This window comes from Dinoponera quadriceps, unplaced genomic scaffold (genome assembly GCF_001313825.1).
Source record: "Dinoponera quadriceps isolate SergipeBrazil2010 unplaced genomic scaffold, ASM131382v1 scaffold1750, whole genome shotgun sequence".
NCBI classification, from domain to species: domain Eukaryota; kingdom Metazoa; phylum Arthropoda; class Insecta; order Hymenoptera; family Formicidae; genus Dinoponera; species Dinoponera quadriceps.
Genome location: NW_014556445.1, coordinates 2353087 through 2372206, shown reverse-complemented (window position 1 = coordinate 2372206; position 19120 = coordinate 2353087). Strand labels below are relative to the sequence as shown.

Sequence of the window (19120 nt, the reverse complement as noted above, 5' to 3'; positions counted from 1 at the left end):
ATAGACAGATAACAGACAGACAGACGTATCCCGGGGAGATTCGAGAGTCGTCGATCGCTCGAAGGATCGCTCCTGCGGCACGGGTTGCTTCGTACCGAGTACAGATCCTCGGTAGCCTGGCATAGCGAACGACGTAGCACGCGTCGCACTGGATGCTCCTTGACATAGCAAACTCTAGCCTGGAGACTTCTTCTTGGTGATTCCGCTCGTCGGTCGGTCGGTCGTTCGTTCGTTCGTTCGCTCCTTCGTTCGGTCGGATCGATCTGCGAGAGTAGCCTCTCGCGGGAGGCTGTGTGCGCTTTTCCCCGCGTCGCGACGCCTACGACACAGTGGCTGTGTCGGGAGGGTCGGAAGGCGCGAGGCGAGGGTGGATCGCGTCCGGTGATGCGCAGTAAACGTCGGACACGTATGTGCCCGAGAACGACGAGCACCCGGCGAAAGTAAACGGAGCGGAGGGTGGCCTGAATCCCTATCTCGATCATGCACTAATAACGCTCGGCTACTTAAATTGTCCTCCGAACTATCCGCACCGCTTCTGGGTTCTGACATTCACCGCGAGTACTGGAGAACATCTACGCTGAGGAAACGAAACAGTCGGATCGACGATCCGCAGTCAGCCTCATTCAAGGAAATATCGTGTCCGTACACAGAAAAATACATATTGCATTCAAGTAAATATTTGTTTCAAGTATTTCGTAAGCTTATGTGTCCACAATATGTCATAGTATGTCGTACTATTAAATTAAAATTGAAACTTCGGTTTACTTATTCCAAATTTCACTTTTCTTCGATAAAATTGATATTCTCGAAAGCAGAGAACAAATTCTTCTCTTCAGTAAATGGTAATAAACTTTTCTAACATTTATAATGAGTATATTTTAATATTACTGTAAAGAAAATTCTTTATTTAAGACTGTTATTTAAAAAAAGAGAAATGAACTGAATAATTGTTTTTCTTTAAAGTACAATATTTGTTGAGTAGTTTGTTCATTTGAGTAGAGTCTCTTCGATTCCACCACTTTTTTTTCTCGACGTATAGTTACGTATACTATAGATTTTCTGTATACTCACAGTGAATATTGGAAAGTAGCCCTGCGAATCTATCCCGTTATTCAAATCCACTTCTATCCGCTGGATTCTCTAATGAGAACCCGAAGAGTGAAAAATAAAACGCGTGAAATAAATGTGTAGCCTCGCGAAGTGTGATTTAGATGTACAGGATTTTGCGTTTTACAGAGAACCTCGCAAAATTACAGGCTCGATCTCCACCGTCGCTCCGGATACCGCGTATCTTGCCGATCAAAAGGCACCTGGGACAAATATTCCGGTCGGGAAAAGAAAATAGAGAAAAGAGAAACGAGACGCACACACGCCGCGGCCACGGTAATCTCCATCATCGCTCTCCGGCTGCCACCGCTGGATCACGAAAGCACGAGAAAGAACGACGTTTTCAAAATGCCGTACACTCGAACATCTCGTGACTTCTCGCCGTAAAGCGAATCCTTTTCCGGTCATATTTTGTGTAATAACAGCGTTCGTAACACGGCCTCACGTGCATAAAGCGCGTTGTCTCTTATACGCTTATTGTCTCGGGTTAGTAAGTTACGCCGGTACGTCGGCAGGGGAAAGAGGCAGAGGGAGAAGAGGTGGTGGTATGAGGTGGTTGAGGTTGAAAAAGGGCTACAGTGGAGGAACAATGAGCGCGAGTGATAACACGGAGGAGGGTTCGGATTGATAAGTGTAATCGCATTTTGACGTTATCTCGAGTCTTGACTAAATACCCGAGCGAGATAACGAGAAAAAGAGGAAGAAAAAGGAAGAATGTCGATAAAGGATATTACGCGCGCGTGCGGCTCGTTGTCCTCGTGTTCACTTTATGAGTTCACTCTTTTTACGATATACGAATTAGCATCGGTCCTTGCCTGAGCACAGTTAAGATCGCGGTGGCAAGGAAAATTTGCATGAGAACGGGAGTGTCAAATTGCGAAGTGTCCGAATGTAAAATGCTACATCATTTTACAGGCTCTACGCCAAGTGTTCCATCAGCCGCGAAATTTACGCGCGGTATTGTCCGCCGGTGAAACGCGTGTTACATGCATTTTGCGTTTTTCAAACAGTTTTCCCTCTTTATGAACTGCAACAAATAAATGCGGAATGTAAACGCATATGTTTTTATTGCTTCCGATAATATACGCGACTCAGCTTTGCGCGACTTTTTTTTTTGCTCGTGTCTCTCTTTCTCTCTCTCTCTCTCTTTCTCTCTCTATTTTTCTATTTTCACGTTCCGCACAACAACATACAATAGAGGATTAGTGAAAATTTATTTTACCGCGCGTAACGCGAAACACAAACCGACGATGATTACTCGCACCTTCGACATTTAAATGGAAACGCGCGACGTTGAAATATTTTCCGTGTCGCGTGTGAACGCAACTCGTAATTCGAGCCGTGTTATCGCGGCTCCGTTGGCGCCCGTCTAGAATTTTAATCCGCGCGTTATCACTGGGAGAATATCAATGGCCTTAAATCAATCGTGAAACAGATCTGTGTGTTCACGCGCAGATACGAGGAGCAGCGGATCTTACTCTTTTGAAAGACGGATCTCGGTGCTTTCTCGGACATCGATCCGAAAGGTTGGATATCAATCACGACAATTTTTCATAAAGTCGTGACGCAGAGGCGTCTGCGGGACCCGCAATCTTGGCTTCCGCTGCACGTGGCCTTTTCGGGAGTAGTAGAGGCAATGCGGAGTCTCCGCGGCTCTGCGCAACGAAAAGCCGCCGAGCATGCCGCACCGGGCTCGGAAATTGCACGTTCCGCCTAATTGTCGTGGTAGCGACACGCACGCGCATTGTGACGCGCGTTCTTCATTTGCGATTAACGTTGTTATCGCGATCACATTCAGCCGTGATCTTCGACACCGATATACACCGGAAGGTAGTGCTTGATATTTGTGACTCTAATTGCATAAAGAAGTATTATAAACGGCAAACCTCTTTTTTTTAATAGCGAATGCCACCGTCATTGACGTTATGTTAGTGATAATAATCTTATATGCATAACTGCTCCTGTTATTGTTTCATACAGCAAGAGAAAAATATGCCCTGACGTCAGAAATAATTATAATATGCAATTCATCGTTCTTTCGCTCTCGGCGTCTTTCGATTCTTGCGTACGTATACAGATCGGCATGCCGTATACCTTGAACTTATATTATCTTGGATTACTATAATTTTCAATATGTATTCCGACGCAATGCACACGTTTGAAAATCGTGTGGCACCGAGTGAGACTGTGCCTATTTAAGCGGGCCTAGTAAAAACTTACTTCAACAATGCTACATTTGTTAACTTCTCTTGCGAAAACCAAAAGGAAAGTATAGTCGAGGCCGAAAATAACTGTAATTTTTCTCAGTGCAGATTTAACTTTAACGCTTGCTTAGAACTCTAAATACGCTCTCGATATTTAAATTGTTAAATTCACATGAGTATTCAAGACAATCCGCTAAAAGCACATCAAAATAGAAGTAAGTTACATCGTTCGAATCGAACTTATTTTGCTATCTTGGCTCCCACTGTATTGCAAAATTCAAAATTTAACTCCAAAGAACTTGACATGAAATTTTTAAGAGCGAAAATTCGACTCGGGTACGCGTCGATCCGCGTGCACACTCTCGGATATTTTCGAACGACGGTCGCAGGCGTCCGCAGAGCAAATTTCGTCGCTGGCACAGGATCGCCGCCGATGCGAGAGCTCGTCACGCTGGCTGTGCGCTCTTAACGATCCTTCGTCACCTTTGCACCTATCATTATCAGTCACGTCGGCCCACCTTCGTCGGCCGCGCATGGTAGTAGTGAGACGCACACATTGCTCGGTCACTTCGTCGATGGGAAAATCGTGCTGGTCCGGCGAAGGGTGGCCGACTCAGCTGGCCTGGCTGTAGGACTACGTCATCGTCACGGCCCTGCGATATCGGCAGGGCCTCTCCAAGGGCGCCGCAGCTTTCAAACGCGGCACTGTCGGCGTCGCGACGCCTGCGCGCCGTCCCGACGACTCACGGTGCATGGAGGACGACGAAGGCTCAGGGGCGGCAGTGCGGGTTCAGGGGGCGGCGAGGGTGGGTGCCTCCTCCGTTGGAACTACCCCTTGACAACAGACCGCGACGCATTCTCTCTCACCCTCGGCGAGCCCCGCGCCGTGCACTTCGCCTCGCGTACGTACGATTCCGCGCGATCAATCGCGAGTGCGTGGTGCGTGAGATCGGCGATCCCGTGTGCGGAACGAACGCTCGCCGCTGCCACCGTCACCACCGTCGTCGCCGTCGCGTCGTCGTCGTCGTCGTCGTCGCCCGTCGTTCTTCTCCTCTCGGGGAGGATCCGCACGACGCGCTCGGAACGACAGCTCCCGCTCGTTCAGGTAAATCGATCAACATACACGCGCGTGTACGCACGCGAGGTGTACTTGTTCCACGGGAGTCATGAGACACCGGTGAGATTTCCAATCCGCAACGCGGCGCGACGCGACACGACGCGACGCGCGATGATGCAGCGGTGTGCATCCGGATCGGGCACCCTCGCTGCACGGGGGTTACGGGCTTGAGGGGGCACGCAGGGGTTGCACAACATGCGTCCGGCTGGTAAGACCGGCACGGCGCGTCACGTCGCTCTCGCGTTTCACCCGGCGGTAATGTGCGCGTAGTAATACGCAATAACGAGAATATCCTCCAAGCGTGTACCGGTTGTGCTCCGCCGCCGATGGCGATCGTCAGGACGGACCCCCGTTATTCGCATACTCTCCGCGAGAGAGTACACAGCCGATCGTCGGTCTCCCCTTTTCCATTTTATCTCGCGTTACGATTTACTCCGAATCCACGAGGATGACGCGCGTCCAGTACTCCTGCCCAGTACTTAACGCCGGCGATTATCGTTAAGAGGAGCGCGTTTTCGTCGCGACGCATCGTGTGAACTCCCGCTTTTTTAATTTCCGTCGATAAAGTATGCAGATAGGTCGACGGCCGTTTCGAGGGTGAGGGAAAGGAGGAAGAGAGAGGCATAGCAATCTTGCAGCTTTGTGTGTGTGTGTGTGTGTGTGTACAATTTGACGTAATTTTGCATTAATAAAGCACGTTTAAGGGGGATGCGGCTCGTCGATGAAAATGTCGAGATAAGTGTCGCTAAGAGACAGATAAGCGCCGTGATAATATTGTCTACGAACGATTATTCGCTCGCATAACCGATGAGAGCTTCCGTAATAGATGAATGAGGAATTGTTTGCTAGCATTGCACCCCGCATGAATTATTCAGCCCGTCCCGGTGGATATAAAAGATAATAAATGATAAATTTACGAGACTGCACGCGGTCAATTCGTACGGGGAATATTCGTCCGCTCGTGCCACCGCGATCGTCACGATTTTCACGACGCGTCTCGTCGATCAAAAAGAAAAGAGAAGATGAAGGAAAGAAGGATACAGGAAGGGGCGGGGAAAGAGATTTTGAGGAGTAATCCTGATAACATGATAACGATAACGGATATCGCGTCGGATACATTTTTTTTACATTGTGCTTCCAATATACACGCGGGTCAGCCGAGAGATCTGACTCAGATTGTTACGCGAGAGTTACCGGCTGCTCGCGCATACCGGTCGTGTCGTAATCGCACAATCGAAAAATCTCGCGTCATCGTTGATACGTAAGAAGCTTTACCGTACATTGGATATTTCACGAAGGTTACGCTGACCCACATAAGTGCTAATGTATAAATATCGTCGAGAGCAGGTTTCCTTCCGCGAGAGAGAACTTCCTCGCCCCACCGGACGGCGCAACGTGTCGACGTAATATTCATCGTTCATTAGACTCGTCACGGAAATTGACTCTATCTATCCACGAGCCGCTCGTTTAATTAACCGATCATTAACTTTTGTTCAACTCATACTCGAAACCCCGTGCGTGACCCCGTACCTCGAGAGGTAACTGGCTGGCTGGTCTGGCGGATAAATTTGCAGAACTTTTGCCGATGGTTACGCCGGCACGATCGCGCGGACACGCGGTAAAACGTCCCGAACTGGCCGGCGCGGATCGCGCGTACTTTATCGGCGCGTATTTAATAAGAATAAAAGATTAACGTTTAAATCTACTCGAGCTTTAATATGTGTTATGCATGTATGTTGTGTGTGTATGTATGTATGTACATATATATGTATATATATATACATATATATATATATATATATGTACATACGTGCGTGCGCGCGCGCGTGTGTGTGTATGAAGCGAGCGCGCGGCTGCACGCAATGAGCCAGGCCTTGAAAAAAGTTCAAGTTGCGGAGTTTTAGCCTATAATAATGCGGATTAACGCCAGACTCGCCAAATTGCTCGCGATTTATTATTATTATACGCAAACACTCTGCCGACATGCATCGACGAACGATCCGCGGAAACTAAAGACCTGGCGTGGCGATAATGAATAAAGGCCGAGGGACCGCGTCGTCGCGTGCTTTCGCTAATATCACACGGTCTCCTTTTTCTTTGCACTGTGAGTTTCCGAAGTATCACAGGCAAGTGATTTAGCATCGTCCTTGGCCACAAAAGTTACGTATTAATTTGTCGCGTGGAAATTAGATCGGCGATTACGGCGATCTGGCGGACGGACGGTTGGGCATTTGCCGAGGTATTGAATTCATAATCGATATTTCATGGTCATTCGCCTCCCCGAAATCACCCGAGTCGAGATTTTGATACTATTTTGACGCTCTTGGATAGTTGCGTTTATTTATGTATATATATATATATATATATAGATATATATATATATATATATAGGTGGCCTATAAACTAAGAAAAACCTAATTTGACGATACTGACGCGAAGGAAAAAAGAATTAGCTCTCACAGCTAAAAATTAGCTTTCCATGTAATACAACTGAAATTTAGTTACTAGATCTAGATCCGTATTCTGAATTCTCTTGTATTGATGAAAATGTCTTAAGAGTGGCTTCTCAGCCAATCAGATGGTTCCTAAGCCGTTTTCGCAGGCACTTTTATCGATAAAAGATAGTTCAGAGTATAGTTCTAGTCTTTAACATGTGGGAGCTAATTCTTTTTTTCCGTGTACGACTATAGCTCGACTATAGTCATAGCTGTGTACGACTGTACTCATAAGAACTAGTTCCCACAGTTAGAAACTAAATAACTAAACTGAGTAAGTAACGAAATTTCATTTATATTATACGGATAGCTAATTTTTAGCCGTGGGAGCTAATTCTTTTTTTCGCGCACTTGTCAACTCCTCTCTAGGAATCTTTAATTCTACAGATTTAATTCCGATGCCACTTGGAATAATTTAAAATTTTCAAGACATTATCAGAGTCAAAGCAGAAGCAAATTATTATTAGAATCGAAACTAAAGCTATCTTGCTATCTTAGCGTTTACTCTGTTGTAGAACTCAAAGTTTAACGTAGGATCTGAATTTCGACTCGGGCAGACGAGCGAGATCGATCGATCGACGTTTGTCCGCACTTTCGGACGTTTTCCTAAAGAGAGAGCGGAAAGTTCACGCGTCGCTCTCTCATGCAATAATCTGTCGGCAATTAGTTTCAGTATGGAGTGCCCCGAAGCGGTAGAACGAGGTCGGAATTTTCGTCTACTCGCTGAAGAGGAGCTGTCTAAACTTTTGGACTTTCTTACGGGATACCTGCCCGATTCGCTCAAGGTACGTGCTCGATGTATCATCCCGCTCGCGATCGTTCGCCCCCTCGTTACCGCCCCAGTTACAGATACGAGCGTCTTTCGAATCCAGCCCCTCCTTGCGAATTGCGCAATCCGACGCTGCACACGTCTCGCATCTTCCCCGTCGTCGCCCGCTCGACGCAATTTCCTCATAAATTGCTGAACTCACTCGATGCAGAGCGCCGTTAACGGGTTGATGAGCGACACTGCGATATCGCGAGGCATTGTCTCATTAATCCGTGCGTAAGACGTAATTAGCCGCATATCACACGAGTCACACAAATGCGACGGCGGGAGGGCCCGATTAAACGAGATAAAGAGCGCATATGCCGCGAATCACGCTCATTCGTCGTATCATTGATTATATGATTTTTGCCCGAGCTCTCGAACCAACCGGTGGAAATCAACGCGGTGTTCAACGCGTTAATTTCATATTTGACGTTGACGGAGGTAAAAAAATATAGAGAAGGATAAAAAACAGCGTCTATTATCCTAGAGTTAAAACGTCCACTCGACGTTTGCCGATGACGGAAAGTAGCGTAGAGAAATACATACGTGCAGCTACGAACGCGATATTTTTGCTGGAACAGTCGATTGTTTTAAGCGGAGGATAATGATACAACGGCGGATGTATTTTTATCTAGATATGTCGTTTCTCTCTCTCTCTCTTTCTCTCTCTCATGCGAGGATGCCTGGCAGAACTCCAACACTATTATTATTATTATCATTCGAAATCGCTGTCGCTGACGCGTGCACTTGACGTTCGATCGAATAATTAATTCCTGGTGTTTAATTTTCTTAGCTTACACACGTTATTTACCTTCTACCCGGAACGTCTCGTTAGCAGGTTCGACGGATATTGGAGCTCGTTACGTTCGTCCAAGATCCAACGGAGGAACAGTACGTTCGTCCAAGATGGCTAATTACTGCACATTCAGAGTGCAAATTAGTCTGCGTTTAGTCTGCAAACGACCTCAGTCTCCTCGGCCGCGCGAGCAATACGTTGAACTAACAATCATTTCGCTGATCAATAATACAATTAAAGAGACGCGGAAAGCGACGGGACGAGCGAGAGCGAGCAAGAGAAAGAGAGAGAAGGAGAGAGAGAGAGAGAGAGGAGAACCGGACTCCGGCGCGGAACCCATTATTTTACAACCCTTGTAATAAACGCTCTCGCTTCCGCGTCCCGCGTCAGGTTTGTGTGCACTTTTGCTCGGTGTAACAATAGCGTCTCGAAATCGATATAACTCGGCGCGCAACGTGAGCACGTATATTTTTAGCAAGCCGCCAATCCAGGATAAAACATAAATTTCTATAAAGATGACACACATCTGGCAGTGTCACGCGCAAAGCGACGAATCGCGAAAGTGTGAACGCCTATTATCGTCGGCCATCTCTCGCGACTTTTGTCACCCGGTTTTGACGTACGGTCGTGACGTCGTGAATGGCGCTCGGAAACCGTTTTCTCTCTCTCTCTCTCTCTTTCTCTCGGGAGAGACAATCTCGCGTACCGTAGGAATAAGATTACCGTCGCGAAGAAAGCGATGTCTAAGCCGTGTCGTAATTAAATCCCGCCCGTAACTACTTGGCCTGAGTGTCGATGCTCGTCCGAGGTCAAGGTTGAGATCGCGCGTGCCGCGCGCGTCATTGCGTGCGCTCGCACGAATTTTCAACGCGAGAATGATAGTGACGATAGTTAGAGCGCGGAAAACATGCTTAAATATTTGCTAACAGAGTCGATCGATCAGCGCACGTAGCGCGCGCGGCGCTTCATATGCGAACGATAAACGTATATATGTGACGAGAGATCCAACTGCTTATCGAATCGATCGCCGGCCGCCGTTAACAGTAACGCGACGATAACGGAATGTCGAACTTTCGGCGATGCGACGGCGAACGCGGCCGCGCGAATGATCGATTTAACCGAGCCCCCAGCCGCAGCGTGCAGTCGTCACTCGATCGCGAGGAATATAAACGGCCGAAATGTCCGAGTTGAAATTTTGGCACTGTGTTAAATCCTTGACTCTCTCTCTCTCTCTCTTTCTCTAAAATGCAGTAAGAGATAACTGAAATAATAAAGTAGGTTCAATATCAATTCTCTCTTTCTCTCTCTCTCTCTCTCTCTCTCTCTCTTTCTCTATCTATCTTCAATAATACAGTTTATTTTAATACAGTTTATTTTAATACAGTTTCTATTTTGAGCCCGGTATTTTAAATTTATTACGAGTCTTTAAAATATAATCAAGTAATAAAGTTCTGATTGGATTCTAAGAGAAAAAATTTATTACAGGTCAATAAGAGCCAAAGCACAAGTGCCCTATAGTGCCATTAGAATATTAACATAGTTAACATTAATATTATTTGTGGAAAGATACATATTTAGTCGTATACCACACGGTGCGTCATAGTTATCGATCGTACTATGCGACTAAATAAATATCTTCCCACAAATAATATTAATGTTAACTATATTAATATTCTAATGGCGCTAGAACGTCCGTGCTTTCGCTCTTACTGGCCTGTGATAAATTTCTTTAATTAAAATATGCTTAAATTGACAAAAAACATTACTTAATTTAAGAGACCTTTTAAAACAGGTAATTACATTTACTTGGTCCTAGCACTTTTTTCCTGCGCAGTACCGTCAATGTAGGTTTTTAAAATTTTAATTAATTTAAGAATTTTTAATGTAAATTATTAGTCTATAGGTTATCCAAGTAGTCGCGGACTACCCTTAAAAGCGTCAAAGTAGCATCAAAATCTCGACTCGGGCATCCTTTCTTCGAAGGGGGAAATCGGCCTCCTCAAGGAGATGGATAGATAGAGAGAGAGAGAGAGATACAAGTTTGACCTTTCGCATCTCGGAAGAGCCACGAGAGGCGCGTATATTTGACGGATAAATAAAAGTAATTGAAACGCGCGTGCGTTTCGCGCGACGTGCCACGGGCGTAATCCGCGCGCAGCCTGTTACTCGTTGCGGCTCCGTCGCAACTTCCGAGACTGCGAGAGAGTATCGGCTCGGTCGGTGCTTTGTTCATCCTCGTTATTAGATGGATCAACATTATGACGCGCGGGCACGCTACCTTAATCGAAAAACCGACGTGCAAGGTGCGCTGGAATCAAGGCCAGGGTCGCCGCTCAGCACACACCAGTCACTATCGTCGTCGTCGTCGTCGTCGTGGTTGTGGTGGTTGTACTATTCGCGAATCGCCGCAGTGCCGATCTCGTGACCTCGCTCACGACTACGGCATCCGCGACTTCCTACTAGAGCAGAGGAGAGAGAGAGAGTCTCTTTGTCGCTATCGATGTCAATAATTGCGAACAACAACGGCGTGTCGGCGCTTAACGTTATTATCAGAATGGAAATCGCGTTTAGGGCGAGAACGTCGCCATTTATGCAGCCTGTGAAAGACGACGGCTCGTATTATTAATTTATCGATTCGATCGCGTACGTGTATGAAGGAACGAACGAACGGACAAACGGTCACGCTAAAACCGTAGATATTTTCGTCCCCCGGCACTCGTCCTCGGGCAGGAGGAGTCGCTTGTTTTCAACGCTCGCGAAAGGTCACGCTCACTTTGCAATCGTCGCGAGAGAGAGTACACGCCACAAAGGGATATCATGCGAGCGAACGTGCCGGCTCGCTCGCGGCTCCTCTTCGACCGCGTGTTCCCTCCTCCCCCCGGTTCTCTCCGTTTCTCATGGGAGAGTCGGAGAGAGAAGAAGCGGGAAATTACAACCGGCCGATCGACCGACCGGTCGACAAAAAGCAATCGGTAGCCCGACGAATTATTTATAGGACAAAAGGGAGAAGGGGAGAGAGGGTGACGGTTATAATACGTTACATCGTGACCGTATCTTAATCGCAACGGTGGATGCGTGCATCGTCGTCCGATCGATCGATCGATCATCATTGGTAAATTCGCGGGCGATACCGCCTCGCGCATGCAAAGTGCATCGATTCCGATGGCGAAAAGCGACACGGCTGCATTACGTGTGCGTTCGGGACACGACCTTGACCCCCCGGCGAACGCCTTTTCGCTGCTCGTCGTAGGGACCGGTGTCTGTGGTTTATTCCAGGATAAACTGCAGGGCCTGCGCACTGCAATCGTTTTCGTCGTGCTGCCTCGCGCTGATCGGACGCGGTGTACCACGGCGGCGGCACTCGTCGAAACTCCGCTCGGGTCGCTTCAAGCCGGCTGGTCTCGAAAGGAGCGATGCGGACCGACACCTCGGTCGCACATCGCGTGTGACTGGCGCGACACCGAACGCTCCATCCGCTTTAACGATTCCGGAGGAAAGGCGCGCGCGGACAGAGCGCGCACGCGGCTACCCCGTCGGGGAGAATCGCGAGAGAAAGCGACGTATCGATGAGATGGAAATCCTCGCGACGCCGTAAGCCGGAGCTACACGGCGGAGTAAGAAAGAGCTTCGCTCGCCGGGAAACTCGATATTAACCGGCGATCCGGTGGGAAGGGGCGCGCGAGGGAGCCGGGAATACGGCGAGAGAAGTACACACGGCGCGGACTTAGCGTTAAAGTTTACCGAGAATTAATACATCACGGGCATGTACATTGTAATGAGCCGGGATGCCGAGGTCGATGAAATGTTTACGGAGCCCGAGCGGCGCGCTTTACGAGGCGAGCGAGGCTTTAAAAGGCTAAATAGTCGGCCTGCGACACGAACGTCTCTCTTTAGCATCCGCGCGCGTTCCTCGTCACACGCACGGGAATAATGACTTCGCGCAATGATCTGTGGCGTGATTACCATATCGCCGGTAACCGTTTGCGGCTTGTTTACGGTCCTCAGAGTGATTTAAGCATGAACGTCGCTTCGAATATACGCGGAGCACGATACGATCGATGGCGCGCGCGCGCGCGCACGTGTATACGAGTGTACCACTGGTGCAAAAATCAAAGCGGTCCCCGTGCGATCTCTACTCCGGGAATTCCGTACATCTCTCCGCGTCTCTCTGCCGGCTTGAAATAATAATCGTAGAAACAAATTTTGTTTTCGCGGGAATGTAATTTTTAGATCCGCCTCTCCCTCTCTCTCTCTCTCTTTTCGCGGATTTTTCATATCGAAAACGGAATTACGTTTGAGAGACGCGAGCGTTTGTTTTATTTCGAGGCTTACGCGCGACGTTCAAAGAAGTCTGCAAAACGAGCACCGCGACATGGAATATCGCATGTCGCAAAATTCTACAGAAATATTAAGCGTCGCGTGTGTCCAATTCAAAGTTGTCGATCGCGCGCGCGTGGGCGACATGGTTACCGATAGTTTGGGAATAGCCACTTTATACTTGTATCAATTGATCGCCCGTCGATCCAGCGATGATCTTTCGAAACTTGTCGCGTTTCTATTCAATCCGTCAGTCTCCGCGACTTAGTCGCGCGCGGTTCACATAACACTGCACACACACACACACACACACACATAACACGCGTCTTTTCTAGTCGCGAATTCGTGTGTTTGAAACTTACCGTGGCTTTGAAATGCAAAATTGACTAAACTCAACCGGGCAGCAGTACTTAACGCGCAGTCCCTTTAAATACACACGCACGATGTTTCCAACGAAAATTGAAGCACCATGATAAAAATTAATTTTTCGCGGTGTTATTTTCATCGCAAAGAGAGAATCTTTTTTTCTATGAATAAAATCTCGTCAAACGAAAATAGTATATTCAAGAAAAAAAAGTGATAGTAACGTTACTGTTTGTTAAAAAAAAAAAATAGTAACGTATGTTTTGCGGAAAAAAAAGGTTTCATAGCGGATTGCGCCGAGAGATCGATAAAGAGCGCATCTATAGTATGCGTGTCCACACGCCACATGTGCTATTAGTATACATTATAACAGTTAATAATAAGGAAAAAGCACGTATTTCCACGTGTATAATATCGCGAACGTATAGAATTTCCGCGTACACGTTCCTTTTATTCGAGCCGTATACGCGCAACTTTCAGAACTACCGGCTAAAGTTACATACCTTCGGGAAGCGTGTCCGATGATTTGAAGAAGAAAATCGAACGAAGAATAGGTTGCCTCCTACGAGATCCTGAAAGCAACGCAAACGGCGCGTCTTATTATCCTTTTTCTTCCCAAACAGTTGCTATACATCGTATAGCTTTTGACGCGTAGTCTTTTTCAAGAAAATATTATGCTGTGATTGTTTTCTTCTTTCGGAAAGGTAGAAAAGAGGTAGAGCAGAGGGGATTTCGAGTTTCCGTGCGGGAATGTGATCTCTCGCGTGTAAAGCTTCGTAAATTCGTGCCCAAGTGAGAGGCGACGGTTAATTGTTGAAATTGACGTCAACTCGATAATTACCCTCGAAAAGTCGAAAATAGATGTCGTGCAAGATTGCCGTTACTTTTATCGACCGTTCTTATCTGAACCGTCGACCCGACTTACTTGTGCTCTATTACGCTATTTTTGGACGGGATTTTACGTACGCTTCGCCGCGCTCGTCGTTTTCACCGAATGCGTCCAATTAAGGAATTTCCTCGAACGCTATGCGAATACGCATAGCAATTGATATTAGTATTTGACATTTTTTCAATCCTTTCAACGCTGTACCGTATGATCCAGTTCACATATTTATGCGAACGAAAACAAGTGCTCGGCCAAAATAAAATGTTTCTTTTGAGACGAGCTTTTCAATTTCGATACATTTACATGTGTCTCTGGAGAGAGCGAACTAGAGAGAAACTTGACGCATGAGAATACCTACCATGGCCACAAAGTGGTCATTTTCAAATCCAACGGCAGCGAGCATTGTCTTTGGCTGTGAATTCTCTCCTATCTTGGAAGTTTTCTAAAAAATATCCACCCTTTCGTTTCAGACGACGCCTCTAGGAGCGCTGATAAACGAGTGTAAATAATCCCCTTTATTCATCCCGATATAAATGACGCTTTCAATTCTACGTTCCACGAAGATTGCACATAAGTTACCCCATTTTTTATATCGGTATCTCCTATAGCCTTCAGCTACCTACGCTGTGGAGCGCGTGCAACGCGTTAACATTACTTATAATCACGAAAAGGTGCTTCGCTGATAGCGCGAATTTCTTGCAGTTTCATCAGACCGTACTGACTTACATGCGGGACAGAGTCTGGGAATTCCATTTTTACGTGGCAAAAGATTGGCCCGAGGACGCGATCTGCTTACATTTCCCCGGAATGACGTTATCCGTAAGTATAAATTAAACTTCCGCTTGTGCGGCGTGATTTAAGATTTGCGGAGGCGGCGAGTCTCTTCGACGCGATCTCAAACAAAAGTTCCAATCTTCCGGCCGACGTTTATTCGAAACGACGTTCTCCCTCGCGCCACCTTGGCGTATTTTCACCGTTCAAAAAGTCGCTCGCTTCCTACTACCTACTTAAACTAACTCACCTGCCTAACTGATTTCACGCTTCTAACTCGTGCGACGCGTCTCGCGCATCCCTTACCTCACGACGACGACAACGGATCGGAAGAGGCGAACCAAGGCGAAGTATCTGGATACACACGTGGAAACGCGGCTTCGCCAGTCACGATCGTTGCGAATAAACCGTTAATACGTCAGATATCGCGTCAGATAGTCGAAAAAGCATACTCTCGGTATGCGGGAGTGCTGCAAACTCATTACAGTGTTTCCGCTCGTGCCGCGTTTCTCGATGTAGGGTGCAAGGATGGATTAGCCAATATATATTCTATAAGCTGGCTTTTCGCCAGGCTTTCCCTCGCCTCCATCGCTTCTTCCTCTTCGCTTTTCTCCTCCTCTTCCTCCTCCATCTCCTCATCCGCGCGTTGCTGACGCGGACCCGCGACTCACCGCTTAGCGCCAACCGCCCCGCCGCGTTTCCTCCCGTGCTCTTTAGCTAATTACTGCCTCCGCAGTATCATAAATCCGGCGACGGACGGTTATTAAACACGCGTATACAACGCATCTCTGAAAAAACATCAACGCGCCACCGCAGTGAGAATTACAACGTGTGTCCCTTGACATTTAACACCCACGGCATCGCCGATCCCCATTCGTGCCGCGGATTCGACGTCGGGCGCGGCCGCCCGACACGTTTTCCGACACGAACGTAACCGGAGGACTCTCAAGGCTCGCACCGCGGACGGTAATTCGGTCGTTCGAACTTTAATATGAGGCGTGGGTCACGCGGCGCCCTACATCTATTCCGTAAATCCGAGAAAAAGTGACGCAACGAAACGGTCGTAAACAGCGTGTAATGATTTCTCACGAGCCTCCCCCCTCCCCCGAGACGAATTCTACGGAGGAATTTCTGTGAGGAATTCGCCTCTCACTCCGCGTGTTCTGTTTTTTTCCTCTCCGATCCTCCGCTGACGACTAATCGCTAAACGTCCTCTCGGCCACCCTTTCAGCCGCACGGTTTGCTGTACGAGAGCGTCGGTGTGTTCTGCCCGAACGACCGGCTGGAGCTGCTCCGCCTTCTCCGAGAGGAGGACGTCCTGATAGACTGGTCGAGACCTTTGTACATTAATTTCGTTCACTACGACATCGCCGAGGAGCTGATGCGTCTCTACGAGGGCACCGGCACCGTCGAGACCATCGTCGGCGACGTCTGCGCGCGCGACTACGTGCAGGAGGAGGAAAGCGAGGAGTCGGACGATGGTTCCGACGTCCAGGTGCGACCTCTCAAGGCCGAGCACGCCGAGGGCATCCACGAGCTGTATCCGGCGAACGACATGGAGTGCCACGAGCTCTTCCTACGGCTCATCAGGACCCTGCCCGCGGCCGGTGTGTTCGCGAAGGGCTGCTTGGCCGCTTGGATGGTCCAGTCCTATTACGGGGCCATGTTCTCCATGCAGACCAAGCCGGAATACCGCAGGAAAGGTTACGGGACGAAGCTAGCAAGGTAGGCAGGCCCGTTCGTGGTGTTCGCGATTAATAAAACAGCGTGTCCGTAATTTCGACCGCTGACGCTCCGTCACTTTTCTAAATTCGCTCCCGCGGCCGGTGTTAAATAACCGTTGTAAATGTATTATTCGCGAACCGTTGCGCGTAAACTGAAACACCTAACGTAACATGTAACGTGACATGAAAGGCGTGCTCTGAAAATTTCAGGTACCTGACGAAACGCGTGGCCGAGAAAGGCTATTATCCGTTTGTTGTGATACGTCCAGAGAACGAAGCCAGCCAAAGTCTGTACAAGAAGCTGGGCTTCAGACGGCTTTACCAGATCGTACGGATGATCTTTACGCCTTCCACGTGGCAGGACAGCGAGAACGACGCGAGCATACTCAGGGATAACCTGGAGAACGCCGTCAGGCAGCTCACCATCGAGCGGAGGGTAATAACGGCTCTTTGCGATCGGGAGGAGGAAAGCGGAGAAACGATACGAGATCCCACGGGAGCCGTGGAAGACCAGTCGACCGTCGGTCAGTCCGGCGGGACGGAGGAAGACGAGGAGCTCCTCGAGACTATCGAGGAGCACCCCGAGGAGAGGATAGACGCGACGGACGACAACGCGGCGGGCGAAGACGCGCCGCCGGAGGTCGCCGACTGTTGCGACTGCGGGACGGATGCTGCGGCTGGCGACGAATAAGTTCGAGAACGGTTTACGCGATAAATGACGGTCCATAAATGCGCGTTTCGCCCGCTCGGAGACGCGGCTCTCCTCGAGCTGGTGAACTCGACACGAGCTGGGAGACGGCCAAGTATTCGAGTAATGTTAAACAGTGATGTACGGAGCGAGTACAATGAGTTCTCGGGGATAATATACGGTAGAGACTCGCTATACACTTCTTCTGGCGCATTACCCCGCTCATTCGTTTGATGTTTCGTCGTCGAAAACGTACGTCTTGAAATGTATCTTACGAACGATAAGATATCGTATCGAATAGGTTTTCATTCGGGGACACAATGGTGTATGCTTTACGTGGCGAGGAGTCCGCCGTCTTCGAGCGACGAAACGCGAAAAAGTCAAAGATAGAAAATATTTTAAGAGATTTCGACATATTACGGCACCGCGTTCGTGCGAGGCTTCAATTCGCGTACGAGGAATCAAAATTCCTCGTATGATTCCTCATATCAGACACTTGCCGAAACGTCGCGAAGGTCTCAGGTATCGGATAGCCATGTAGTGCTTTGGGTTGCCAATATTGTATCTCGTCGAGGTCTATCCGTGTCGTGTGTATCGTTCTTGTGTTATATTGGTGAATTATTTGAGTCATTGATTTGAGAATAATCATTAATTTCAAATCATCGATGTGTCAAATGATTGGTCGTGACAATGCGTTTAGTGACGTCTCTATTTAATATATATTCGAGTACTTTTAATTGAATATGGAATTATCGCGTATATCGTTTGACTATGTTGTGTCTATATTTGTGTCTAGTTTTGTCCCTTTGTTCCAAATGTCTCGTTTACGTCACCGCACAATCATCAATTGGCCGATAAGATATATTTGCGTGGCGTAAAATTATCATGTGTTTGTTAAGAGATTTCGTGTAATTTGTAAACCTCACGTTTCTATCTCCAGCTATTCAGACGTAAATAGACTTCGTTGGTTTAAACTTAAGCATTCCAGGAAGCGGCCCGTTCTCCGCGAGGAAAGATTTGCAAATTTTAATGTTGCAAGGGAAAATGAGAGGACGCGTTAATTTTCACCGAACGCAAAGATTCGAAAAGCCCGCCGGGTGATCCAAACTGTGATCCTAATTTTCCTGTATAAAAGTAGAGTTTCGAAAGAAATTACGAAGCCTCGTGCGATCTCGACACGCTTTCCTCAATACAAATAGAAATGAATCGCCGCGCCGGTGCAATTGCACAGACAAAAATTGCGGACGAGCCGTACGCGGTGAGATTACGTCCCGCCAATATTGACCTTCTATATTCTTCGATTCGCATACGTTTACGCCATGATTTCTAGGTTACATAGATAGTACGAGACCACAATTTCATTGTAGCAAGAACGCTTTGCTTCTCGTGATTGCGGGATTATTGACAGGTGCCACAATTTTCTGTGCACGTTTCGTGCACCGTTACGGCGATCACCTTAGCGTGCGAGTTAATAATAATGATAATATTAATGATAATGCAAACAATAAGATGGTTAATATTATTATTAANATATATATATATAATATAAATACCGCGCAAAGGGAGAGCCTGGCCGGGTCAGCTCCGTCCCCGAGGAACCCCGAGATCTTAGATAGCAACTATTTGTATAATTTTTTCTACGTTTCATAGATGACTTATCAACAATACGTAAAGACGGGTGGTTACGCGTAAGGAATCGGTTCCGAGCGGACGGAGTCGGGGCGACCGCGTGACTCTTTTAAGGCCCCCGAAATCCCTCGTTTATTTTTGATTTCAATGTTACCGGGGGCCAGCTGTGATACTTTATCCAATCCACTTACACTCTCTGGTCGTGGTACCAA

General features: G+C 47.7%; 2 protein-coding genes across 8 annotated transcripts in view; one reads left to right on the top strand and one right to left on the bottom strand.

Moving 5' to 3' along the window:
- The window catches only part of LOC106747460 (transmembrane protein 230), a 76751-nt gene that overhangs the window by 4977 nt on the left and 52654 nt on the right, over positions 1-19120 (bottom strand). For 2 of the 3 annotated variants that reach the window (XM_014625003.1, XM_014624998.1), the window contains exon 2: positions 13714-13782. Coding sequence is in view for 2 of the 3 variants with exons in the window: in XM_014624998.1 (XP_014480484.1) it covers positions 13714-13782 (69 nt within the window). In the remaining variant the exon portion in view is untranslated. Of the gene's footprint in view, positions 1-95; positions 320-13713; positions 13783-19120 lie in introns of those variants that run through there. The other variant, XM_014625000.1, reaches the window with a different exon arrangement.
- LOC106747459 lies at positions 4116-18802 on the top strand. Of its 5 annotated transcripts, none has more exons than XM_014624994.1 (5): positions 4116-4416; positions 7591-7708; positions 14799-14915; positions 16099-16592; positions 16802-18802. In XM_014624994.1, the coding sequence occupies exons 2-5, from the start codon at positions 7598-7600 to the stop codon at positions 17280-17282; spliced, it is 1203 nt and encodes a 400-aa protein (XP_014480480.1). In that variant the 5' UTR covers positions 4116-4416; positions 7591-7597; the 3' UTR covers positions 17283-18802. The 5 variants fall into 5 exon arrangements, with proteins under 5 accessions (XP_014480480.1, XP_014480483.1, XP_014480482.1 ...); XM_014624997.1 differs by lacking the exon at positions 4116-4416 and adding an exon at positions 4584-4636; XM_014624996.1 differs by lacking the exon at positions 4116-4416 and adding an exon at positions 4610-4683.

Coding starts and splice junctions, on each gene's coding strand:
- LOC106747459 (XM_014624993.1), top strand. CDS start 4,997: ATGCAGATAGGTCGACGGCCGTTTCGAGG. Junction 5,026..7,590: donor GGTCGACGGCCGTTTCGAGG/GTGAGGGAAAGG, acceptor GTCGGCAATTAG/TTTCAGTATGGAGTGCCCCG. Junction 7,709..14,798: donor ACCTGCCCGATTCGCTCAAG/GTACGTGCTCGA, acceptor AATTTCTTGCAG/TTTCATCAGACCGTACTGAC.